The sequence below is a fragment of the Strigops habroptila genome, chromosome 8 (genome assembly GCF_004027225.2).
Source record: "Strigops habroptila isolate Jane chromosome 8, bStrHab1.2.pri, whole genome shotgun sequence".
Classification (NCBI taxonomy): Eukaryota; Metazoa; Chordata; class Aves; order Psittaciformes; family Psittacidae; genus Strigops; species Strigops habroptila.
Window position 1 is genome coordinate 39,993,832 of NC_044284.2, and position 27,362 is coordinate 40,021,193.

General features: G+C 40.7%; 1 protein-coding gene and 1 long non-coding RNA gene across 6 annotated transcripts in view; one reads left to right on the forward strand and one right to left on the reverse strand.

Moving 5' to 3' along the window:
* Nucleotides 1–20,519, forward strand: part of RABGAP1L (RAB GTPase activating protein 1 like) — a 252,449-nt gene extending 231,930 nt beyond the window's left edge. For 3 of the 5 annotated variants that reach the window (XM_030493475.1, XM_030493474.1, XM_030493478.1), the window contains 7 exons: nucleotides 4,606–4,698; nucleotides 12,272–12,382; nucleotides 15,046–15,150; nucleotides 16,387–16,470; nucleotides 16,940–17,011; nucleotides 18,377–18,574; nucleotides 18,902–20,025. In XM_030493475.1, coding sequence (XP_030349335.1) covers nucleotides 4,606–4,698; nucleotides 12,272–12,382; nucleotides 15,046–15,150; nucleotides 16,387–16,470; nucleotides 16,940–17,011; nucleotides 18,377–18,574; nucleotides 18,902–19,057 — 819 coding nt within the window. In that variant the 3' untranslated portion in view covers nucleotides 19,058–20,025. Of the gene's footprint in view, nucleotides 1–4,605; nucleotides 4,699–4,978; nucleotides 9,575–12,271; nucleotides 12,383–15,045; nucleotides 15,151–16,386; nucleotides 16,471–16,939; nucleotides 17,012–18,376; nucleotides 18,575–18,901 lie in introns of those variants that run through there. The other 2 variants (XM_030493477.1, XM_030493476.1) reach the window with 2 other exon arrangements.
* Nucleotides 20,520–22,737: 2,218 nt separating this feature from the next.
* LOC115611101 lies at nucleotides 22,738–27,134 on the reverse strand. The gene is made up of 2 exons (XR_003992466.1): nucleotides 24,274–27,134; nucleotides 22,738–23,873 (listed from the first exon to the last, which is right to left on the reverse strand). It is a non-coding gene; the product is annotated as an uncharacterized LOC115611101 (long non-coding RNA).
* Nucleotides 27,135–27,362: the final 228 nt, after the last annotated feature.

The window sequence follows — 27,362 nt, forward strand, 5'->3', positions numbered from 1 at the left end:
ACACCTCTCTTCCTGCCAGCATAGATGGTAAAATAGCATCTGACATTTGGGGCTTTTATTGTGCTGTATGCAACATGCGAGCTCAAGCAGAATAACAGCACCATGGACCCACCTTTATCTACTGTGACGAGAGGTGGCTCATCAGCCCAAGCACAGCAGGTTTTATGCTGCAAGCTTGCCCAAAGCCAGTTGTGATAAGGATAATGCGAGACTCAGGGAGGTTGTGGATGCTTCATCCCTGGCAGTGTTCAAGGCCAGGTTGGACAGAGCCTTGAGCCACATGGTTTAGGGCAAGGTGTCCCTGCCCATGGCAGGGGGGTTGGAACTAGATGATCTTAAGGTCCTTTCCAACCCTTACGATTCTATGATTCTATGATTCTATGACTCAGATGTCTGAGAGGCTGCTTCACAAAACTTTGCAATCATGTTGCCCCAAAACCAGGGGTTAGACAATGTTTAATGAGATTTATGGCATGTTTTAGAGTGGGGGATGTCTGGCTCCTGAATGCAAGGCTGTAGCTAGGTGGAACACTGATGAGGGCTGTTCCACTTGATTTCAAACCTGTGGTGAAACAGCTTGTTATCAGCAAGCCCTTCACCACACGGCGACAAAAGGAGAAATGGGAATTCTTCCAACTGTGCTTCAGCTTGTGAATTTTCTTTAGGTAGCAGCTCGTTTTAATCCCTACACTTTTTTCTGCAAATGAATGCTGCAGTTTTTCTTCTCTGCAGACTACTCGGCGCAAATGGAGTTTTGTGAGAAATTATGATTTGCACTTTCTCCTCTCAGAGTTCATGCTTGTGACTAATATCTCATTGGAGATACAGTTGTTCAGATTGTATTGCATTATATCTAAATATTACATCCCACTCGTCCCCTTTAAAGTCTAAGCCAAGAGACAAGTCTGTTGTGTCAAGATGTTACTGTGGAGTTTATTCATTTTTTTCATTACTGCACCCTTCCCAAACAAAAATGAATTGCTTATCTACTTCTGAATCTTATTCCCAGTGACAGATGCTGCAGGACAGTTCTTCATGCCTTTTGGCAATCACATTTCAAGAAAGAGGTAATGCAGTTATCCATAGCAATGACAGCACAGAACAGTAGAGCACTGAGACAGTTTCTTCATGTGTTTTTATTACATTAAAGCCTTAATTTGGCCTAATAAAGTGTTTAAATAGAGCTGTATTATCATTCCTTGAACCTGCTTTAGTTGTCTTTTAAATACGAAATATTACCTGGAACAAATTGATACAACTTTGAGTCTGAATTATGAGGATGAGTGTGATCTGAAATGTGTTGTTGCCAGTCTGCTGGGGTTCTGTTTAAAGCTTACAGTCTTCATATGACATATTTCACAGAACCAAGCGTCATTTTGAAATTCACATGCTTTTAGTATTGTTTAAATCACAATGTGAGGAAAATTGAGTATGCACAAGCATAACTCATATCTTCTCAAGAAAGTAACAGTAGGTTTGTGAAAGCCACTTGCAGCTGGTACTCCTGGCTGTGTGCAAGGACTGAGCCAAGGCTGGGTGAGCTCAGGCTGGTCCCACCACCACTGGAGCGGGCTCCCAGGCATTAATGTGTGCTTGGAAATGGTCCTGCTTCGCAGCAGTGGGAAGAGTCTGGTCTTACCATGGGGATTGCAGCTTGGGATGTATGTGATGGATGGATAAAAGGGAAGCTGGGCTGTAGCCAGTGTCTGTGGTTGCTATCACTGCTCACCCAAAGCAAGCTCAGGAGTCTTCTGCGTCAGTCATCAGCACAGTGTAACCTTGCCTTTGGAGGGATGCAAGTCCCTTGCCTCAATCTTGAAATACCAAGCAAATCCATCACCATTGAAACAGAAAATTAAGTCACTTGCTTCAAAGAATGGGAAAGAAAAGCATTGCACATTTTGTTAATTGGCTTTTTTCTTTTTCTTTCTTCCCTTCCCCCCTTCCACATTGAGGTGAGAAGCAGAGAGGAAAAAAGAGTGCAGAGATCACAGAATACTGATGACACTGTTAGTGCGATGGGACAGTATATTTTTGGAGTGTTTATGCAGTGCTAGATAAGAGAAAAGAAGATACTGGAAATCCTGGAAAGAGACACTATGCTCAGTCTGGCATTGTGGCGGAGCTGGAAATGAGAAATTGGGTAATAGGATTTTTCTGTCTGGATCAGCCTCTGGCTGTCTTCAATATGTTCAGGAAATCACTTTAAATCTCTGCTTCCATTTCCTTTGCTGTCAAATGAACATAATGATGACTACCTCCTCTGAGTGCTCGTGCTTCATTAGAGCAATAAAACATTTTGGAGGAAGGAGTCATAGGTGTGCGATTTATTAATCCAGCGAGGTCAGGCTGAACTGTCTGTACACAGCTAAAATTCAGAGTGAGGGGAAGGTCTCCTGGAGCTGAGGGGATGCCGGTGCCCGGCACACTGCCCGTGCGCAGGATTGCCAGAGAAAATGAAGCAGATCTTTCCAGCCCTGCATGTCTGAACATGGGGACAGCTAAAACCAAAGCATTTTTGTTTCTCACCTGTCACGTATCACCTCACTGCAGTGAGGCCTTCAAGTGTTCAGTGCAGGAGTCTGCTAGGTTTTTTCTGAAAGAGGTTTTGCTTGTTCAGTTCTGCGTGGATGTTTTATTAAGATGCTCCGCATGGCTTTTTCTCTGCGTACTAGTTGTGACACGATTTTATGCTTGAACACAATAAAATAAAATGAGTCAAGGAGATAAGATACTGAGATAAACAGATGAGCAATGTTTATAAACCATAAGAGTCTCCTAAATTTGATAACCATCAGTTCCAGCCAATATACCCCATGGTGCTAAAGAAAGAAGAAATCAATATTGCAGAAGCTTTTACAGCAAATTTATGAGCACTTTGTTCAGGATCAGTCCATGAAGACTGAAGCATAGCTAGCACTATGCACTTACTTATGGAAGGTCTTACAGAGAAGGCCCTTGTTGAATTCACAAATTGTTCCAGGGAATTAAATTGGAGAATATGGAAATGGGCTTTTAAATTTTTTTTTTTTCATTTATTAGTCTATACCCAGAGAAGAAAGTGCTGTAATAAATTATCAACTCCTTTGAGTAATGTGGCTGAATAGACAATAAGAGGGAAGCAATAGTCCCTGCCAAGTTATTAAGCATACCTTTTCAAGTTTCTATTTTATGAGATAAGTGGATTACTATGGACTGGTTTTCTAATAGGAATTTCCCCCTTTCCCCCCAGTAAGATACACTTTCACTGTATTTAGGTACTACTTTCCAATTAAGACAAGGTTGTAGCATAAATAGATACCAGTAGGAAAAAGTCACAATATTCTTTCAAAAAGCATGGAAGCTGTTTCCTGAGTCGCGACATGATGCTCACACCCTGATGCTCACACCTTTCATGATTGGATCCCTGTTTTGGATATTATTTACTGTCAGTATGGCTAAGAAAGTTCTTGCTATGCTGTCTGCTTGCTGGAGATTGTGACAGGCACATGGACATCCCTTCACCGCAGGCCACACCACCACCAAATCTGCATGTAAACATGTATCTCTACTCATTGGCAGTAATTTTTTGCCTAAGGCAAGGTGACAGTGTCATCTTCTCACACTAGGAGTCAGCTAGACACAATCCATACTGGCAAGAGTAACAAATACATACATAACAGATCCAGGAATAGCATGTGTTTACAAGTTATGATGATATGTGGTGCTGGGGATCTCCAGCTGCCAGCAGATGACCCAGCATTTAGCAGGGCCAGCTTCTTCTTGTATGGTGGGGACAGACAGACTAATGCTATCAAAGTTCTCCAGAGGGAGATGAGATTGCTCCTATGGCACTGTGTACCCAGTTAAAAGGTGAAGGTAAAGCACAGACTCTCCATGCTTTGTTTAAAAGAACACAGGTGTTCTTTGTGTACCTTTTTTCAAGTTGAAGCTGTGTTTTCTCAGAATCAAGCCAACTGGGACTTGACCTTTCTGCATGGCTGTTTGCTAAATTTGCTTGTGGTTTCTGTGTAGTCGCCTCACTGTTTCCCTGCTGTGGCTGGGAGTGAGCACTGCAGCGTCTCCACCTTTGCCTAGGAGTCCGACAGGCTTCATGAGGGCATTGTTGCCAAGCTGTAATTTAGACATTAATACTCTCAGCAATAAAACCCATTTCCTGGATCTCTCCCGGGAAATTGTCCGGTCCTTTTGTATGAACACTCCTTTTTTCTAGTCACAGTTTTAACAGTTTTCTTGCTAAGGCATTGTTTTGGTGAATCATATGTATCAAAGCATATTTTCCCCTTCCCTGTTCTCTCACTCCTGTTGTTGATGCTTTTTTCTTCTTGCTACTCTTATTAAAATGTCTCTACTTCACTCTTCTTTTCCTTTAAGTATTTGAATAATTAACATCAGTAGGTACCAAAAGATTTCTGTCCATGTGAACTGTGTTGGTAAGTGTGTGACATGGATTGCTGAGTAGGGAAGGGCGACAACAGGGAGTAACTTTATTCAGCAGTGGCTTTCCAGCACTTCCTCAGCTTCCTGTTTGTAAGAAGAGCTTTCAGGCAGCCTTTCCAGTGTTCCTCTATCTTTAAATGCATGTTTTCCAAATCTGTTCCACAGGTGCCAACAAAAAAGCTGAAGAAATATGAGAGAGAGTACCAAACGATGCGAGAGAGTCAGCTGCAGCAGGAAGATCCCATGGACAGATACCAGGTACGGGAGGTGCTCTGTGGGATCTTGTTTCATTGGCTGAATCTCACAGGGAGTGACCTGGTTCCACTGATTCAGCAGAGGTGTGTGTACCACGCTTGCCTCTCTGGGATATGCCAGTGCAGACCTTAGGGAAGTTCATAGGCAGGTGAAACTCATCCCCCTTCTTGAACAAGCACTTTGAACACTTGGCCTTAATGTTTTTTCCAGGAATATTTCAATCACAATTTGTAACTTTCAAGGTATCTGCAAGTGGCCACATATAATATTTTTCTTCTTTCAGTTTATATGTTTGTAGGTAACTCTCCTGCTGTTGCACTTTTATGGGAGATCTTCATGAGATGCAGAAACAAAGGGTGATTCTCAGCTACAGACACAAAAAGGAGAAAATACACATTGTTCTAGCACAAGCTGTGTGCAGTGGCATCCACAGAGACTTTTGGAAGATGAACTCTTCCTTGACTGATATGATCCTTGTTATTCATCTCTGTTAATACCAAGCATCAGTAATTTTTTGTTAATATAATGCCTAGTACAGTGGGAGCCAGAGCTCTCCTGGGGTCCTAAGGTACTACTGCAGTACAGTTAATAGTGATAAATATCTTGCCTTAAAACAGCAGAGAAATAAAGGTTCAGTTATTAATATTACAGCTTAATAGTTCACCAAAGAAAGAATAGTTCTTTAATTTTGGATCAGCATTGTTTATCTTTCCAATGTATTTGCTTTTATTGTCACAGCTACATTCTGTTGCCATAGATTTTTGTATGATGGAGGCTCTGCCTCTAGGCATATACTTCACTTGGTGTTCAGGATCTGTTTATTGCTTACCCTGTTTTGAAAAATTCGGTTTTCTTTAGGTGAAGCTGCCAGAGATGAAACACTTTAGTGCCTATTGCCCAGATTAGCTGGGAACTGACATTGCTTACATACACCTGTACTGTTTTCCTGCTGTTCTTCTTTATGCCTTAATGTGTTAAATGACATTGCAGTTGGTATGGTGTCTACAAGGAGCATGGAGTAGTAAATAAAGACAGAGGGTGCAACAGGTTTACGTGGTCTATGAACGTAAGGAAAGTGCACCATGTTCAGAAAACCACCATACGAAAATCTGTACTGAAAGACTATGCCATCATTCATAAATGTGAGTTAAAGGTACAGAGGAAGTAAAACTGACGTTTGTTATTTTTTTAGGTATTTGCCTGTGAAAAATAATGTTTTGATTGTAGTTCTTTGCATGTCAAAGGGTGTAGGTATTGTTGTTCGTGAGGACTGGGACTGCTGTAGCGGCTAAGAGCCAACAGTGAGTGTGACCTATTTAGAAACACCCACAACCTGCTGCTGATTAACTTCTGATTTTTTTTCCAGTGGTTCATTTATAGCACTGTGGAATTTAAAAAATACTTAGAAAACAAATAAGGGTTCTTTAAAGCCCTGTGGAAGCATATTAACTAGTTAATCTTGAGTGACAGACAGTGAAGAACATTATCCCTAAGCTGCAAATGAGGATATAGAAAGTGACTCTTTGGCCACTCTCACAGTCAAAACACAGCCCGTGATTTTGGCTTGCACTGTTGAAATTCGCTTTGTGGTATTTTTTATTAAGCTGCATTGGGTCTGATCCCCTCAGCGATGCTGTGATTAGAGAGAGTCCCCAAAACTGCTTAGTTGCACATTAAGTTCAAAGTTTGTACACATTCTTCACCTGATGGGTGTCATGGAGAAATGCTTTTAAGTGTTCTCTGTTCCTTGTCTTGCTTGTGTGATTTTATTAATGTGTCAGGCTGAGGTTGGTAGGAGTCTACATTCCAAGAGTGTTTGCAAAGGGCAGCAAGAAATGCAACTGTGTGGCTCCTCACAAGCAGAAAGTGGAGGGCCGACTTTGCTTGTCCCTTAAATGATTGCGCTGCAGCCCATGCATTTAGAAGTGCATTTCAGTGCTAGACTTTGCCCAGCCAGGCTTGGTTTGGGAAAGGACCAAGTCTACACTGCTGAAAAGCCAGTACTGCCTCTGAGCGCGGTGTTGCTGTTAGCTCCCTCTGGCCTTGTGCGCTCTCTGTGTAGGCTGTGCCCTAAAGGCCTACATCGTTGTGATTTTTACAGTTTCTCTTCACAGAACAAAATGAGGTTTTGGTTTGCTGCCCAGGAAGGAAACGACATTGCTGGAGTAGAGATCCCTGCAGAATATTAGTCTCATAGGTGAAGAAGGAAACAGGCTTTCAGTCTGTTGATAGTTTTTAGTTAGTGTTTGTTGTTCGCAGTGTGCTACAGTTTTTATTGCCAGTAGAGATTTGTCAGGACCACAGAGACACTGACCTTTCTGAGCTGTGATGAAGGATGTCCTGAGTAAGATACCTCCCTGTGACCTGTGGCTTGAGGGACTGTTGAGTAGGAGATGGGCTGTTTGCTGCACTGCACTGCGAGCGGTGCGGAGGGAACTCGCGGGAGCCGACACAGCTCTTGAATGAGGGTCTGACTTTCACCTGGCATCTAGGGGAGACCAGGACCAAACCAGAGCAGTGTGAGGGCACAGCCCCCTTTCTTCCTCTCCTCCCCAGTGCTCAGGTCCTAGAAGTGTTCCCGAGCACAGGAACAGTGCGGTCAAGCAGCCTCCTGTTGGAAGGCCAGGAAAGACACACTTCCTGCCTGAGGGCAGCTGGGTATGTCCAGGCAGGAGGCTCCTCCAAACCCACTGACCCCACACTCTCAACAGGCTCCACAAAAGGGATGGTTTTGCAACTTCTGGCCTGCTGTTAACCAGTTGCATTTTCTTGTCAGGTCAGATTCATGTGCAACAATGAGCTGTGTTATATGCCACAGGACTTCCTGCCCAGCTCATATTTTACGTGTTGATTTGACTTACCAAAGAACAGTATTAATGAGTGCCTTTTTGTGTGTGTGTGTTTCCTTCTGTATTTACAAATATTATTTAGGAAAAGTGTGTGTTTTCATAGGCACTTTTTTATTTTCCATTGCTTATAACAAATTATCGCTCATGTTTTGTCAGATAGGTGCAAAAGTAAATATGTTCCAAATTGCTGTTTGTCACCAAATTTCATGACTTTCAGTTCAAATAAATTGCAGATTGCCTATAGAAGCCGAGAATAAAACTGAGTTGCATGTGCAGAATAAGTAGTAAACATAGTTCAGACTGATATTTTTATATATACATTATGGGGGGGGAGGGTGTGTGTGGGGGGTGTGGTTCTGTGTTTGAGAACACCTCATGTAACAGGGTTTTGGTTGACTTGATGAGAAATTGCCAGAGTTGGGCTTGGGACTTCCTGATTTAAAATAAAGAGGACATAACCATACGAAGAAGGGCTGGAGTTTTGCAAGCAGATCCTGCTTGTGCACACAGCTTTGTTCTGAGGGTAGAAACGCGTTTTCCTCTGTGGACCTTGTTGTGCAACAGAAAAGTTTTCTGTCTGAATAAACGCGTAACTTGGACATAATAGCCTTTTGTGTATTTGAAGTGGAAGCAAAAGTTAATACACTGGTCATTTTCATTCAGAGTCATGGTAACTGAATAGTCATGAGGAAACATGTGAGATAACTCTTGATGTGGATCATTGTTTGTGGTTTAAAAAAATTAAAAAAAAAAAAAGTGTGCTGGGGCACTTTTGGAAATATTGCTTCAGAGTCAACAAACAGAAACCAAAAACCACCTCTGGAAGCCTCTGTGTTGCTTCCCGTGAGAGGTTTTCCTGGATAGTTTGCCATAAAAGCCTTTCGGGTTTCTAGATGGAAGTTCACAGGGTTTTCCTTCAGAGCAACTCTGCCATCGAGAGCCCTTTCCAGTGGGCTTATGAAGACTTCAATTTGCTCACATCCAGAAAAGTGAATTTTAATCAGTGTTCGCATTCCACCATTGAGGATCTGTTCATGCCCAAGATCTGGAGCTTAGGTGTTTGCTCATCAGCAGATGCGACACTGAATTGCTTAACAAGGTTTGTGACTCGTTACACCCCGCTTGAGTAGCAGCACAGAGAGGATGCATCATCGCCACTAATCTTGTCAGGATTTGCTCCTTGGTGCTGGCTGGAAGGGAGCAGAGGGTGGAGTTCAGCATTTCAGCCTTCCTGAGCTGAGGCTTGCCTCGGCTTTCAAATTTGTCTCCTTCTTTCCGTCCAGCGTGTGATGGAAGCTGGATTATACCCTCTTTAAAACTCAGAACCAAAAACTCACTGAAGAATTAGCAACTTTTTTTTTCTTTTTTTTTTTTTCCCCTGTCTTTGTTGGTATTAAAAATTATTTCATATCCTGTTTTCACTGTCTTTACACCAATGGTTGAAAGCAGTGTTTGGTCTGTGACTTTACAGGAGGTAAGTTTATTTGTGTTTGTATGTATCAGCAGTGTTTGTCCATTTTGGAAATGCAGTATTCTCCTTTTAAAAGCTAACCAGAGTTCACCATCTGCCTTTTGTAGACAGGAGGAGGAATTTGGGAAAGAGGAATCTCTTATTTTACTGACTGTAGAAACTGAGCTACACCAAAGAGAAGGAAATGGTTGTCATAGTTAGTAAATTGTTAGGGGTGCATAGAGAAACGGCAGGAAGCTGTATGTTTACACCAAGGACAGCTAGCAGGTCTGACTAGTTGGGTTATGCCAGGTTACAAAATGCCGTCTGTGATGTGAGTCCTGCTGTAACAAACCAGCTCCATCTGTTGAACTTTATGCCATTGTGAATGGTATTTTATAAAACCCTGTAAATATTTCAGAGCCTTAGAAAATATGCTACATATGAAAAGCACTATTTGCTATTTTTGTCTGTAGTGTGTAACGTCAAGTTTTATTTAGGCTTAAGCAGATTAATAGTTTCCTCCTGAGGAAGAAGGCAGTTGTTCACTGCTAAATTTGGGGGGAGGAGCTGGAAAAGACAAACCGCCTTGTTCGGCACACTGCCCTGTGTGGAGGAAGAGTAAAGGTGGCCCTAGAAGAGCCTTTCAGCTGGAAATTAGAAGTATGGTGAACGAGATAAAAACATGTCTTAGCTATTGACTGGATAGACCAAGGTAAGAGATCTTTAACTTACTAATATGCCATTAAATTCTAGTTTAAGAGGAGGATATTGCATTTCCAACCACGTAGCTTGCTTACCCACTTGTCTGCGAATGCAAAGCAGGAACTTTGAACTTCACATTGTGCGGCTTGCTTTGCGGACACTGAAGCTTTTGGCAAAAGCATAGCAAAAATGTTAAAGCAAACTTCTTTCTGGGTTAATTTGTGGAAGTATTAAGAATTTCCTGATTTCTCCCTCTGAGCAACATCCCTATGAAAAGGTATTGGTGCTGCAGCACGTGTCAGCAATACCGTCTTGATCTGGTCCCGGTTTTTATGTGAATTCAGGTCACTTTCTGATAGCTACTCACTGGCAGAGCTGTGTCTATAAAATCAACATTTCCAAGATGATCTGACCAAAATACAGAGATAAAGACACATTAGGGACTTCTTTTTTTTTAATTGACTGCAGTTTGGTTTTACACTTTGAAGTTTATATTATCCTTACAGAAGAATTTTACTTCTAAAAAAATCCCAAACAGAATAAAGTGCAATTAAAATAAAAAAGATCCCCAAAGTTACGTGTCTTTTAGGGGTGGTTATTTTAACTGTGTTGAAACAAAAGTATTTTACTTACTTTCTATTGTTTCGGTAACAAGTTATTTAAAGTCTTTTGGAAAGGAAACAAATGTACTTTCCTGTACAGGGCAGTGCAGAGTCTAGTTACACAATGGGGTCACATTAAGGAGACAGTATTTGTAGAGATTCTGCTTCCTGCCACAGAGGAAGCTCCCACATAGATCTTTTTTAGCATCCTTTTAGAGTTGTAGTTGTCTTTTTTTGTTAAAGTATGCAAAATCTTCTTGTAACAGAAACGAAAATTGCAGTTTCATGATGGTGAGTTTGGAAATTAAAAATATCTGAGCGTAGCTGGTGAGCAGGAGGAAGTGAAGACAGGTCATTAATGTGCTTATGCAAAGAAATCACATTTTGTAGGAAGACATTCACTGAACAACTCTTGGAAATTTTTTGTTGTCTTAAGTACTGATATATATTCACTGTTTTGTCTTGGAGAATATAAGCACAGGTCCTTTCTGTAGTCTCAGCATGTAGGTTATTGTTCCTCCACCTACGAGTTTCCATAGAAACTTGGTATTTCTCTTTGAGTTTCCATAGCACACAGATTCCCTTTGCAGTCTCTTTTGATATGAAAGATACGGAGTCATTGTGTGACTGAAGGCCAGCATGTTTTTTGCTCTGTTAAAATCCATTTGAGGAGGGCACCTCTGTCTGTCGCACCTGGCTGTGTTCTTCCAAAGATGAAGATAAGATCACTCTCTACAACTACCTGAAAGGAGGATGGAGCGAGAAGGTGGCTGGTCTCTTTTCCCAAGTAACAAGTGATAGGACAGGAGGTAACAGCCTCAAGCTGCACCAGGGGAGGTTTAGTTTGGATATTAGGAAAAATTTCTAAACTGAAAGGGTGGTCAGGTACTGGAACAGGCTTCCCAGGGAAGTAGTGGAATCACCGTCCCTGGGAGTGTTCAAAATATGAGTAGATGAGGCCCTTAGTGGCATGGTTTAGTGGTGGACTTGGCACTCTTGGGGGAAAGGTTGGACTTGATGATCTTAAAGGTCTTTTCCAACCTAGTCGATTCTATGATTCTATAACACACAGACATCTTTTGAATATGATTCTGTTTCTCAGCCCTAGAAGAACAATAACTGAAACTGATTTTTAGAAACAAGAATTACTACTGTTCATTTTTCTCCTGTGTACTTACCTTCTCTAATTGTGCTCTCTGTAGTAATTTCTGCCTGTGCAGAATGGGTAGAGAGTGCAGTGCGACGAGGACCAAGGCCTGCAGTCTCGAAGTTCTGCATTTTGTGTTCCATGCTTTGCCTGCCAAGCAGGTTGTGGGCCTGTGCTCAGGGAGTGAGGCCCCTCTCCATCTGCATTTGTTCTCAGCAGGTATCCTGCAAAACATGCACTGTTATCCTGGCGCATGTTGCAGAGAAAGTGCACAAATGGTGATACAGATTATATGAGCTGTAGGGAGTTCCCTGCTAAATACTGTTCTTTACTGGTCTCATGGTAGATGGGAAGTTGGCACTACATCATCTACAAAATGGACTAATTTTATGGATTTCTGCAGACAAAATTTTGTATAAAGGAGCAGAACAGCTTTCTACTTTCAATTGGAAACATTATGATGAGTATCTATTGTTTGGTCCCTGTTCACTGCTACTGGGTGGGATTTTATCTGCCTAATTTCTTTCGATAACAAGCAAGCAGAAACCAAGTGCTTTTGCAGAGAGGGCTGTGTTTACTTTTGACAGAGAAACCCTACAGTCAGTGTGTCACTTACGTGACACAAACATAACCATTGGGATGTAGGTGGAATAGCTGCATTCGCACTGCTGGCTTAATTCACTGTTGTTTCCCAGAGCAGCAGTCCTGTCTTAGTGTGCACTCTTGCCTTCTCAGTGTTTTACACACACGATATATTAACTTATTGCTCTTTAATATTGGTAAAGACTAACTTCCTTTTCTGGTTGTTCCTTTCTTTCTGCAGAGGGAAAACCGCAGGCTCCAAGAAGCAAGCATGCGGCTGGAGCAGGAGAATGATGACCTTGCCCATGAGCTTGTAACAAGCAAAATTGCCTTACGGAATGACCTGGACCAGGTAATGCTGACAGAGATGAGTCCCAGCCCACACTTGGCAACACCAGTTTTAGGAGTCCTGCTTTGTGCGCAAGTGAAAGCGTGAATGCAACATTAAAAGTATAATTATTTGTGCCTTTATTTTCCTGACAACCTCACTCCCAGTTGCAGTCAGAAAGCTTGATTTCTGCATGTGTGCAACTATAGGCATTTACAGTGGTGTCTTGCCAACACTGACTTCATCTTCTCTGTTGGGGATTGTTTTAGAAAATGTAAGCCATAACCTTTAGGCAGATACCAAAGACTGAACATTTACTTGCAAAAGCTATCACACTGTCCTTGAAAGACTAACTTCAAGGGAAGTTTCCATGCAGAATGTCTACCTCCTGATGTGGATCTGTTTTTCACAGCAGTTTCAGTACAGTCAACAAAATTCAGAGATAAGGAAGTGGCATGGCACCAAAAACTGGAAGGGCTTCTGGGTGTTCTTTGATAACTGCTTTTGTTTCCTGTGAAGACTGGAATGTGAAGGGCAGCAGCATTCAGAGTCCTTTATCTCAGAGATGACTGTCGGAGAACTATAAATTCAACCCTCCTCTTTCTGGAGTGTTTTATGTAGTAGTGTTAAATGCTGTAACAGCTATTATTAAGGTACTCAATACAAGAGGGCCATACTCCACCACACCCCATGATTAGTCCCTTGCCCAGTGAGGGCTCTAGTACGTTTTATAATGTAAAATCTTTTCCTGCAAGGGCCTCTCAATTTGATTTCCCATAATTATTTGGCTTTCCTTATCTAGTCTCGGAATTGTCAACATCACTAACCACAGTTGTGCAATTTGTATTTCTGTTTAAGCAAATCCTTGATAGTTAAGCTGTGCTGATTTGGATCCATGTGATTCAAAAGACCTGAGCTGTCTTGAACACAGGCAGAGATGCACTTTGCATGATGGAGTGGGCAATCTTGTGTAAAGGCCAAAAGCAATGTGTTGAGGTGCTCTATTTTCCCTGGGAACAGCTGTACATAAAGCAGCTTTAGATCTGCTGCTGCCCATGCTTTTTTTTTTTCCCTCAAGTATTAGGACTGCCAAGCACATACCTTTGCCAGTTCCATTTCGTGCTCTCCTGCATTTTAGCAGTCTTTCTGTAGATGAGTGGCTCCGTGAAGTTTTCCCACACCCTGCCTCAGTTCACTGGCACTGAAAGAAAAGCTTTGTGCTACTGCACTCCTCGTCTGCAAGGACAGGTTATACCGTACATCATTGCAGGTGCTTGGAGAACTTGGAATGAACACATAAAAGGAGTAAAGATTTGTAGTTCCCTCAGAGTGTATCTTAAACAGGTCTTTCACCAAAAATAACCTTGTAATTCCCAAGTTCTTTTGTTCTAAGATGCCAATCTTAACAATTTTCTGTTCTTTCACTGCTTGTTTTCCTTTCTCCCACACAGCTATATACACACTAAACAGTGCAGGAATCCTCAATTGATCTCTTCACTCAGGGCCCAAGTGCAGCTGCTTCTGCTACCCACAGTCGCCACTAACAAACACCCTCATTAATAATTAATACTGTAGCCAATAGATAACCTAATACCACCACCAGTGGTAGAAAACCAAACTGCAACTCAGAGACAGGTTCTGCACTGTTATTTGTTGTTTCCAATGCTGTTTTCTCTCTTGTATTTTCAGCAAACTAAGTATCATTCGAGCACAGCCCTTGCCTGTTGTAGCACCGAGTTACTGAACAGGAGGGCTCGTGCAATGCAATGTGTATCTCCTAGCTGGGGAAGTCAACAGAATATATACAGATATTGAGAAATACATTTCTCTCGTGGTGATCAGAGGAGATAGTGCTCACAAAAACAAAGCATTCCCAGTATCTTTGACCATGAGCTTGGCCCTTCAAAGAAAGGAGAAAATTCATATTCTCTAGTACACAATGTCAAGTTTCTCCAGGTAATACTTGCACTGATAAACCATTTTATCTGGTGGTCTTGTTGGTCTCTTTCATACTTGTCTCCACCCAGACGCTTTGTAAGGTACAGTGCAGGCAACTAACGTTTTCTACAGTATCTTACAGATAGAAAATGGAATGAGTTATCTGAAGTTACACAGGAGCTAAATCATGCTGCCCTCACTTAGATTAATATTGTTCCCAACAAAAATATTCTATACATCATGGTTTATATTAGGTTTGTATTAGGACATAGTATCTCTGCTTACTTGCCATCTGTGCTTAGGTAAGCATGTGGCGAAAGGGTTCTTTCGCACAGTTGTTGAAACACAGTGAAATAACTTAGAAAATGGCTATTTGAAAAAGAAATTTCATATAAAAAATAGGTTAGGTGAGCCATCAGAGGGCAAGAAAAAGCAATGTTAGAACCTGAATCTGCAATATTTCTGAGATGTAAATACCAATACATTTGTATCGGTGCAGATAATGTTTGATTTCATAGAATCATAGAATCATAGAATCATAAGGGTTGGAAAGGACCTTAAGATCATCTAGTTCCAACCCCCCTGCCATGGGCAGGGACACCTTGCCCTAAACCACGTGGCTCAAGGCTCTGTCCAACCTGGCCTTGAACACCGCCAGGGATGGAGCATCCACAACCTCCCTGGGCAACCCATTCCAGTGCTTCACCACCCTCACTGTAAAGAATTTACACCAGTCTTTCTAATTCTAGGCTGAAGACAAAGCAGATGTTTTGAACAAGGAACTTCTCCTGACCAAACAGAAGCTAGTGGAGACTGAGGAGGAGAAACGTAAGCAGGAAGAGGAAACTGCTCAGGTAAGGCATTCTCCAACTTTTCTCATTTAGCAAGGAAATGCAAGCAAAGGATATGGAGAAAAGCATGAGTGTGTTTTAATTGTAGAAAGGATTTTGTCTTCAAAATGCAGTCACAAAAAATTACAGTGCCAGGGTAATTTTTTTTTTTCTTTTTTAAGTATGGTTTTCAGTGTTTTCTCTACTTGAGCTCAGAATGTTTGGTTTTCCAAACCTTATCCTCTGCCCAGTATTGTAATCCTTTTCACTGGTGGTGAGCAATTGCAACTAAGGAGACATAATCAGACCACTTTTAATGATGTAAACAAGAAGCTGGAGGAGTTGTTGCCTTATAAGAGGCTGTTCTGGATTCAGCTGCTGGTTCACTGAAATAAGCTGTGAATGTTCCTGTCTGAAGCTAGAACCAACAGCAAAACAAAGCTGAGGGTTGGGAGAATTTTGTGGGCTAGACCTGGCCTTATATTTTTTGTGAAATGTTCAGTCTTAGTTTTTCAATCCTATGTATCTAACACAGTGCTGAATGCTGACACATGCAAAAGTGTATGTCAAAACTGATACCCTGATTTTTATTTTTGCTGTTCGACAACAGTGGCTACAACAATCAATCAATCATTTTTTGTGTCTCCTTAATTGGAGGTTGCCAAGTTCTCTATTTGCTATAACAAGGCAGTGGAAGCCTTTTTCCTACTGGAAGGGTTGTCAAAATTTGATGGTTCTGAACAGTGGAGGAATGAGTTAACTGTATTTTAATGCAATGCCACAGACCAAAACAGATTTTTTTCTCCCATTATGGAGATGAGAGTGATAATGCTGAGAGATTCTTCTTCCTATTCCATCTCTAAACAAACAATCTGTCTGCCCACACTTGCTCTAAGTGTGCAGAAAACAAAAACAAAATCAGTAAAACCCACTTAATAGTAATGCTCCTGCTTTGTGTTCTGTGGACCATGCTGTAGCACCATGTAATGCAGAGACATTCTTCCTACAGGAGAAGTCTCTAAGCAGGGATACACTCTATCAGAGTATAGTCTTTCAGTTATAACTGACTATAATATGTATTTGTGTACTGACTAAATCAGACACTTGTATGAAGAAGTGGAAGTGGTAAGAAGAACTTGAATTTGGTAAGGAGCAGCTGTAGAACTGCTGTAAACACAGAGAGACTTTGAGAAAACCATCTGATGACATTTTGAGAACTTCTTTCAATGTACTGTGTACCTTCTCTCCTTCAATTCCTAGCTGAAGGAGGTCTTCAGGAAGCAGCTGGAGAAGGCAGAATCTGAGATCAAGAAAACCACAGCCATTATTGCAGAGTATAAACAGGTACTGTTCTAGAGAAGCTTTCTCCTATTTCTTCTTTCAACCTGATCTGAAAGCCGAATTTTCAGAGTAGCAGATCTCATCCTTTAAATAAGTTACACTACCTTTCAGGCTTTTAGAGAGCAAGCATTATAATCTGTCATAAATCTTTCTGTGGTTTTCCTAATAGTCTCCTAATTTAGGCAATCAGGCATAACCTGTCTTTCAGCTAATTTTAGTACTGCAGGGTGAATGCTTCTTTATTCTGTGACTTAATGCAGTATAAACATTATAAACCAGTTCATCTATAAAATGTTCGTCTCTGTGTTCAAGTTCTGTATTGAATACTGCCATTTTTTTTCAGTCTTATTATCATCATCAGCCTCTGAGTGAGGCAGAATTTAAGAAATGTTGGCTCTAACAAAAATGAAAAAACACAGGTTATATTTTAGTATAGTAAATGTTAGCTAAGAGACTGCTTCTTCTGCTCCAGATTTGTTCCCAGCTGAGTACCAGGCTGGAAAAACAACAAGCGGCCAGTAAAGATGAACTGGAAGTTGTGAAGGTAAGAATGATGCCTCTACATATGGGATGTATGTAACACAAGTACTGCTAAATACCAGGGATACAGAATAAGATGTGAGTTGAGGTTTAATGTAACAACAGTGGCGTCTGCCTTCCTGCACTGGTAGCCCCACAGGTGTTTTTCATCAGATGCAAACAATGAAAGGATTAATTTCCTTTCATAATTCTTTATCTTATATCAGACAGAACAGAACTCTCAAAGTGAACTCCATATAGTACTTGGCTTTTCTTCTTCTTGTTGAAATGTATACTTTTGGCAAAAAATATAGAGAGACAGTATTTACTTGAATGTTTTAATTAAATAATAATAATAAAAGGTTCTCTAGAAAAGAAAACATGCTGCTTCTCCTGTGTGCCCAGTGGAGGAGTCAGAATTGGCCAAATTGGACAATTTGGGTTTCTGTAATTTAAGCAAAGTTGTTTAAGTAATTTGCATAGCTTGAGCCATCCCCAGAATTGCCCTAGCAGTTCCTCACTCTTCTCTAAAGCCCCTTACTAGGAACATCTGCACTAGAGATAAATGCTTCCTGATCAGGTATCCCTCTGCTTTGTCGCTATGGAGAGGCAGAATTGTTTTCCCTCTCCTGTAGCTTCTAGTTGCTTCTTTGGTACTCAAGTTGAACCCGATTTGTGCCTTTTTAGTGACCTTTTCATGTTACTGGTAAAAGAAATAATTCTAGGATAGATGTTCCTATAATCTGCTGAAATAGCTCAATATCCTGTTTCAGTTTGTGTGAGCCAGGCCAGCTGTGCTACATCTTCAGCTATGAGTAACTGGTTCACCTCTCCAAGTAGCACGAGAACATTACTGTTGTGTATCGGGTGTCGCTGGCAGAAAGGGTCATCCCCTAAGATGCTGAACAGGCACCTACAGGACAGTACTGGCCCATGTTGAGAGCACAGTGGCTTGCTTGCTTCTGGAAATATGGAAAAGCTACCTGACTTTCCTCAAGTATCACAATTTGTATTCATTTGGTCAAGTGCTTTTATGGAAGATGAAAAGTTTCTAGAGTGTGATTTACTCTTCTGAATTCTGCTGGCATAAATACTGCAAAATATTACAAAGCTTTGGTAGCAAGAGGGTTTGAGTATTTCTAATCTGGGAGCAAAGTCTCTGTGCTTAGACAGAGCACGCTAAGTAGATTTGAAATTTTATACTGGTTAATATGCCCTGGAAATTGCTCATTTAACTTCTCAAATTCTTTTCATGTCATGTATGAAAACTGCAATACTAGACAGTTCAAGATTACTGACCAAAAGGCAGTCTAACATAAAAATGGCTCTTCCAGGAAGCGCAGCAATTCCTGAAAATATGGATTAAAAATGAGCTTTCTGGGTATTTCAGGGTAAAGTGATGGCCTGCAAACACTGCAGTGAGATTTTCAGTAAGGAGGGGGCACTGAAGCTGCCTGTTGTAAGCACGGAGAATAAGGGCATAGAAATGGATGATGAAAAGGATGCACTGAAGAAGCAGCTGAGGGAGATGGAGCTGGAACTTGCACAGACCAAACTGCAGCTTGTGGAAGCTAAGTGCAAAATTCAGGTATGTGAAATCCAAGTACAGCAGGGCTGTGTCCTGAACCTTGTTATGCTCAGTACAAAATAATTCTGAATCATGCAAAAAATTGTTCCAAAAGCGAGCATATACCCATACTGCAGTATATCTGTGAACTTCAAGAACGATTTTCTGTCTTGAAAAGAGATTTTTATACCTAAATATCTTCTGCTGTTCCTGCAATTTCAATCTGCTTTCTCTCCCCAGTGCCTGGGAGGTTGCAAGGAAAGTGCTGGATTGCAGGGACTGAGTTTGAAGATACTTTGTTGTTAATTACTTGGGTTTTGATCAGTTCTGACTATTCTACTTTCGTAGGAGCTGGAACACCAGAGAGGAGCCCTAATGAATGAAATCCAAGCTGCCAAAAACTCTTGGTTTAGCAAAACCCTGAACTCTATCAAAACGGCCACAGGCACACAGCCACCGCAGCAGCCTCAGCCGTCCCTGCCACCCAAAGAGGGCAGTACATAGTTCCCGCCAGACCCCAAACGAGCACAAAGAACAACACAACTGAACCCTGGAGGATTCTTCCAGTGGTCTCTCCTCTTGGAGAAAGGACAAAAGGCAGGAGTGCAGGCTTGAAGTGAAATTCTTCGGTGTTTTTCATTCATTCTGATGTGACCCTTTTCAAGGGGGGAAAAAATAATTCCTGTTTTATGTTGAATTCTTACTTCCCAAACTGCCTTGCTGAAAGCCACGTTCTGATACCTTCATACTTTTACACTTTATTTTATATGACTAGATGTTAAATAAATACTTCAAAACTAGGTCTTTAATACACGACTAATTACTCAAAATTATTTTTATCTTACATAGAAGGTTTTTTCTTCTTCTGGAGGAAGAGAGAGAATGGAAAATGTAAAGTACTGAAGCATAATCTCTTCATAGAAAGCACAGTGTAATAAGTACCAGTGTGTGCGCGGGTCTCTTAGGATAACTTACGCCCTGGGACCATCTCAGAAGTTTATTGCAGTGACTGTGTCCTGCAGAGAAGCACTTTTTGTAAAGCTTAGGCCATAGCAAAGATAGTCTCGTGCTCTCTTGGCACAATTGTTTATGAGCTTCCCTGATAATTTCTTAGTTCTGATTGTTTTTTTCTTCAGAAATGCAAGTAGTGCAGTTCCTTGTAGCACTGTTTGAAGTTGTTTGAAGGCTATTGACAGCTGAACTGGAATTTGACATAAAGTTATCTAGTTCTCTTTTTATTTTTATGTTTATACTACATATTGCAAGAAGTAATTCTTTCCACTGGGATAAAGGGAAAATTGTTCAATGTTTATTTGATGTTTTTGCCCTGAAGCAGAGTTAAGACCTTGCATAGTTTAGACCTTTTGTATATCCTGTGCAATAAAGGGTAGGTTTTATGAATAACAGTAATGAAAACCTTTCCCTGGGTCTATATTCAAATTCTAAATTTGACACAGAAATAAGGTATCAAATAAAACCCCCCAAAATGTTTATGCTCCACTGATGAATAAGACACCACAGCATCAAGATCTGTCTGCTACTTAGGAAACACTACGTTAGTATTACTTATTTTTATAAAAACAAACATTTTCAAGTGGAATACAAAACCTAAACTTTCCCATGGGGTAGACTTCTCTGATGATTCCCAAACCTGTGTGGTTGTTTTTTGTCTCTTAAGGTAAGAAAATCCAAAAGCATTTGTTTTGGCTGAACATAAAGTGTTTATAGAAATACTTATTTCATGGAAAATTAAACTAATGCTTGAACTGATGGAGTATTTTTTTAATTATATCTGTCATGTCTAAAGATGGTCTTGCAGGTAAATATCATTGCTGGACTAAAGGTTGTGTATTAATTGTTCCATTTACAAAATTGTTCCAGGGACATTAGTTCTGTTTTTTCTTATTTTAATTCTAAGTAATGCCATATCTTGTCAGTTTTGTACAATAAAATTTAATGATACCCATCTTGTGCTTTGTTGTCAAGCATAATTGTGAATTATTTTAAACAGGGTAGTATAAATGTTACCTGTGCCAAAGGAGTGATTCTGAAAGGCAGTCAGCTGTTTGAAGTAGAGATCAAAATCTAATCACTATCTTGACACAATCCTGCAACAAAATTCTCTCTTCTAAGGGTAAGGGGTTAAAAAAAAAAATTTTGAAAATGTACTTGCAAGAACAGTGATTATCTGGAAATATTAATATAGTGAGAAGAAAAGGGTGAAAACACAAAAGGAATTTCTTTTGCAAATATGAACAAAGGTCTTTTTCCCTGGTCACTTTCTTGCTAATGATGTTTGCATAAATGTTTCCATTCTCTTAACTCTCTAAACCTAGCATTAGTCATTCATTTACCAGTTCCACTTGACACTCAAAATGAACTGCATAATAAATTTGAAGTGACATTTAAGAATACCTGGTGAACATCTGATTGTTACATTTGAGAGTACTGTGCTGATGAGTGACACTGATGGTTTGACAAGTGTCCGAATTTCTCATTTCATTTACATTAAATCATACTTAGAAGAGGATTTAAAACCTTGATTGGAAAAATGCAGTAATAATAAAAAATAAATGGGTAAGACTGTGATTCCCTGAGCAGGTGACTTAACAGCTCACTTCTGCTCAAAACAACTCACTCCTCCAATTCCCTGTTGTACAGTCGTGTCCCTTGTCCTTGTTATGCCAGGACAAGGACATACTGGAGACGATTAAAACCAACCAAACAAGAAAAAATGTGGGGGGCATTTTTCCCCTCTTGGTTAGTCTTTTGTCACATTAATGAGTTAAATCATCTCAAAGGGTCCAATGACTGCAAGCGGATTGTGGGAGTGGGACTTCCCCAGTTCAGCAAAAAAGGAGTGTTAAATAAGCTCACCACGTCCCATGGAACTTGCTTTGACACAACATCATCTTTCTCAGTGTAGCTGCTCTTTGACTTTGGAAGTTGAGTTTCTGTGACAAAAATATGTTTGCTGCCTGCTAGCCACGACGATTTCAAAACCTTAGGCAACAGCTGCATTATCACTCTTGGCAGTGACATAAAGGCAAAAAACTACTTTCACTTTCCATCTATAGTTCCAAGGTAGTGTTTGTAGCAGTGGTGGTTGGAAGTGTAATATTTACACGGAAACTGTGTCTTTGTCAAAACTCCTGAAACAATAAGAAAATAGCTCTATGGCATTGTCTTGATGAATAAGCATAGTTATATTCAGAAACAAGGAAAGGAGCAAGACTGCAGGATTAAACCAGGCAAGCTAAAATTTTGCCTGCTGACTATATATGCTATTGGGAAACTTAGCTTTCTGTGAGAAAAACAAATCTGGGGTTTAATTAGCCCTTTTCAGCAGTGTGTGACAGAGTTATGCACACGTATGCCAGACCAGCTGATCAGTCACGGATAGCTGCCTCGTTTTTCAGCTTTTCAGCTGGAAACATCATCAAAGTCTCACTGAAACTGTTATTTTTGTGTGGCACTGGAACAGCTAACATGGCTTGTAAGTCTGCAGTGATTAATATTTTTTTCCGAAGTAAGTCAGTATTAAACTATGTATCCACATCAAACTTATATTAAAAGTAATTTGAATTTTATAAATATATGTGTGGAACTAAATCTTATTTTTTAATTTTATTGAGAATGCACAGTTCTGAATAAAGTCTTTACTTTGTTTAGGGACAAAACTCCAAAGAATTTTTTTAGTACAACTGTTTTATCTTGTTGGATTCTAATCTGTTCCTGAGATGCCCAGTGGGGAAAGGGGAGAGTACTTTTTTCAATTTAAAAAGCAACTGTTTTTACTTTGACTGTAACACTTTACAGGATAAATGAAGCAAGGCTGATTTAGTTACATGGTACCTCTGTGAACTAGTTTTGTAGTATGTTTGTGAATCAAACTTAATATTCTAAAGTAATAGGGCGTATTTCACTTAAAAATTCTAAATTTACTCAGAGAAAATTAAAAACAATAAAATAGAAAATATCATGTGTGGTGGTAATCCAAGAAATTGCAAAATCCCCAAGGTGCGTATGCATTAAAGTTTAGTAAAACCAGTCTTGGGAAAGGGAGACAGCTGTGTAATCAGTACTGCCAACTGACAAACTCATCCTTGTCCTGCCCATTAATTAGTATATAATTTGCTACAGCTAAGTTAAATTGCTTACATAAGTAAGCAATGTTTTTCTCCTTGTTGGACATTTTAAAGGACTTCTCTTAGTTGGCCCTTGAAATTTCTTTATGCTTTTATCTGTGCCATGATGTTAAAAACAACTCAAAATAAAGACACCCATTTACAAGAGGAGGAGATAGAAAAGTCAAGAACAAGAATTCAGCCCCTTGACAGAGCATGAAGTATCCCATTGACTTTAGAGTCACAATGCCACTGACCTACTGAATATAGCAATGTATGAGTACATAAAAATTTGAATTTACTGTCACTGAAGTATCAAAACTTGGAAGCTACGTAAGTCATGCTTTTTCCACAGGATAAAGGTAGGGCTGTTCCCTGTCTTCTGTTAAGTAGTTGCAGTGAAATCCATGTAACTACTTATATGTGTGGGAAAACTATACCTCTTAGTTTGATTTACTGTTAGACTCAGGGATAATTGGCATACTTCTGCATGATCTGATAAGCCTAAATACCTTTGGCACTGAAAAGAGACACCCTTCTGATCTTACAATGCTGGGTTTCTTCCAACTGCTAGCGAAAAAACCTTAGTACATGTTACTGTATAAATGTGAAGATCAGGGCAGAGATGTTTCCCTCAAGACTGGGGACTGTTCTGAGTGACAAGCACACCTCTTACAGCTGAACCCTGCAGAATGGGCTGTTGTGCAAACAGCTGGCTGCACTAGACAGGTAATGCTGTGTACACCCAAGGCATTGCTGTAAGTTAACACAGCGCCGGATGTCACATTGTTCTTGCAAACACAAAGGCTTGAACTATATTATTTTCCTGTCTATTATGCTAATATCCTACTAGAAGCTGTCCTATTACCTCTTTTTGAGTAATAATACTGAGGGGAGACACAATGAAGCACTCAAGTTTGGACCTTTCAAGTTAGGTGGGGTGTACATCACCAGCCTTTAAAACAGGGCTGATCCATAGATGGGGTTTGGGAAATTATTCAAAGAATTTGCAGCAGGATGAATAATGCTCAGCATTAATCAAGATCCCACCTTTCCCAAGTCAGAAGTCTACATAATTTATTTTCAGGATCATGACTTAACACATATAGGTTAATCCTCCAGGAATACAGGGCTCTCCATTTCTCCTGGATTCCAACTGCTTTGCTACTGAATGTATTTCATGCTATTTTTACCTGAAAAAGACAAAAAGATATGGGTAGAGAATTAGGACATTACTTCCTCTTATTTTCTTATTCAGTGGGACTTGCTTTTATTTAACCTGTAAAGGAATATAGATGTATCTTTGGAAAACTATATCTTATATATAGAATAATATATAGGAAACTGAATCACGAGGGGATAAATACATCAAAAGGATTTGGTGTCATATATTTCATTTATTATTTGATACCACCAGAATCCTGAGCTGTACTAATTTCCTTCCAGTTTCTCTTATTTTTGTATTTTATATAATACATGGATGGTACTACCAATGCAAATGAGAGCAGACATTCTCAGATTTTTCTCCAGATCCCAATTCCCCCCTTCCAGTAATCTCTGAGTTTGCACTGCTGCCCATACCACCTTTAAAACCTGTGCCAGGAGCTCTCTTGAGCTTTGGGAACTGTTGGTTTCCCATGGAAGATTTTCTGGCTTCTCTGAACTGGGAAAAGTTGACATGTGAATGCAGAAAAGAGTCTAATCAGGCATGGTCCAAATCCCTCAGTGTCTGCCATTCAAGATGGATTCACTTTAGCACATTGAAACCAGAGAGCAGCTTCAAAGCTCTGGCTCCATTACAATGAAGTTTTCTAGATTTGGAGCTGCATTTGTCATTTGTGTGTGTCCCAAGTTTGCAAATCCTAAAGAGTTAGGAAGGAAGAGCATCACAGCGACATCAGACTTTTAATTGAGAATAACTCCATACTGCCAGTACTTGTGCAACAAATCCACGTATTATATAAAGTATAATATGGAAATATAAGTGTAATGCTTGTTATTAAAAGTGCAATTCAATGTACATGGTCACAACAAATGTTTACTTTTTTAACTGTTACAGAATTGTTTGGATTGGTACCTTGTTATCATTGTGTGAACGATGCCTTGTAAAATAAATGGAAATGCAAACAAAATGGGAATAAGGTGCTTATTTTCATAAGCCATTTACTTAAGAAATGGCTTAAATCTGTTTGCAATAATAAACTGCTGCTGTGCTAGGTTTTTTGATACAGGTCACTCATGCTGGTCATTTTCAAGCAGCCCTGTTGCACTAGGACACAGTGACTTGGCAGACTAGCTGTCCAAAACGTGTTTGTGCTACACAGCCAATTCCAACCCGTTCATTAGGACAAGGTACTCATTCCCAAGGGGTCTCCTGTTTGAGTCTGACAGACAGGCGCTGTGCCAGAGAGCTAACAGGTCACTCTGGCCCTCCGCTCCAAATGCTAGCCTGAGGTTGCCAGCCCAGGGAATGTGCTGGTAAATAAGCTTTTCTTGAAGGTCATTGATACATAGCAAGGGGGCAACAGGAGCCGTAGTTAAGGACGTCATGCATCCCTGGAGTACACAAGAGAAATACGCAAGCGAGCCATGAGGCAGCATGCTTATCAGAAGAGTCATAGGGAGCACAAGGACACAGCAAGAAATTGAAAACTGACTCCTAACAGGGAAGCATGGCTGAACGAGAACAGGGCAGACCAGAATTTACAGCTGTCAAAAGTATTCAAATGCTTTATAAAATCATTTTCCATGTGAGCAATTGCTGTAGTATTTCTTTTTTATTAATTAACATCAACAGCCATTATTCCCAGGTAACTGGAAAGGCACACAGCACTTCAGCGGAAGATACAAAGGCAAAGAGGGAGAAAAGCTGAAGATTAAATTTACCAGACGTAACATTTGGTATTGTTTTACCTCCACATCACTATCCAAGGACTGTTTGTCATCAGCTGCTATCAAAGCCTTCAGACAGAAGCAGAAGGCTACTACTTGCTAGATAAAAAGGCCACAGCCTTTCAAGGCCCTCTCAGATGCTTACACCCCCACCCCTTCCCCGAGCTGAAGAGCACTGAAGACCCCTCTGCATTGTATTTTCTCTGCCAGACGGACCAGACCAGGATCTTTCATTAGTTTCAGAACTCCTACTAACTCTAACCTAGCTTCTTTTCCCCCTCCTGATGCAGGATCTGTTCTGATTCTTCTCCAAGAGAAGGCCAGCCACTGGGCTCTTTGTACAGATGCACACAAGATGACAACCTGGCTTTGTCAGGCTGTCTTCTGTTTCCAGCCAGGGGAGGATGCAGATGCTACTGCAGCCTTATGCAACGGAGAGCTGTGTGGAACCTGTTTTTACAATACAACAGACAACTCTTCCACATGGAAGCTGCCACTCAAGTGGAAGTGCCACAGGCATGGAAATGCTCCTAAAGAACATAAACACTGGTTTTAGAAAAATATAAAGAAAGAAACAAATTACAGGCTCACTTACCAATGCATTTATGTATTAATGAAAGTGTTTTCTCCTCTAGCCAAAAATAAAATTATAAAGCAATACCAGTTTAAATTCTAAAACTATGAGCACTTAATAAGACCACAATTAAGAGTGGAAAAACTAAAATACCACATAAAGGTTTTTCTTGTCTCGGCGACTGCTCAACAAGAAGATCACAAGGAAACAATTCCTGAATAAGCAACTGCCTTTAACCAATTAAGTAACCATGCCACAGAAGTAAATTCCAGTTGACCATATCGTATTTTCCAGACAGAATCAACTGGCCCAGCTTCAAATGCTGGACAAGCTGAAGTCCCATGAAAATGAAAAACAATCACAGAGTTAGTTATGCAGATCTTTCCTGGTCCTTTCTCAACCGCAGATCTTGAAGCACTGAACCAGAGGGTTGTAATAAACCCTTCAGTACAATGTCTGTTAAAACTGCTTTGTGGAATGCAGGCTTAAACGTAAATCCTTGGCTTCAGGTTTGCTATGAATTTACCTTCACCTGAGCTCTTCTTACCTCCAAACCTCTAAAAAAAAACCGAAAAAAACAACCAATAAAAAAATCCCAACAACCCCCACCTCTTGACAGATAAATTAATTGTTGGATGTTCACTTCAGAAAAGATAAATATCTAAGTCCATAAATACCTCAGCAAATGAGGTATCATTCCTCAGTTGGGCAAAACAGATGTTAGAACTGGCACACTTTTAGAGAAATCTACTTTTTAAACGCTGAAGGGCTGTATCCTGCCTTGGGTTCCATTGCTTAATAGACATCTGGAGACAAAGGCTGACACCTCCACTTCCCTGTTTACTGAAAGATTGACACTGTTGGGGTTTTTTAGTTTAGGTTGGGGTTTTTTTTTTCTCCTTTGGGAAATTTTTAGGTCCGACTGGAACCGGGGGATACAGAAACTGTAGGGGGTTTTTTGTTGTTCAGGTCGCTGAGGTAACGGTGGTGACAAACACCTCACTGTTACTTTTACCTTGACAACTGCAACCGAGGCTGCAGTGCTCAGATCATTTCACATCTCCCCTACAGCAGTTACGGCTGCGGTCGCCCAGGACACCAGCTCGGCGCGGCCTCCCCGCCGCTCGCCTCAGCCGCGGCCGGCGGGCGGTGACAGCCCCCCGCGCGGAGCCCCTCGGCGCCCGCCCCCCGGCCCGGGGCGCACCGCGGCCACCGC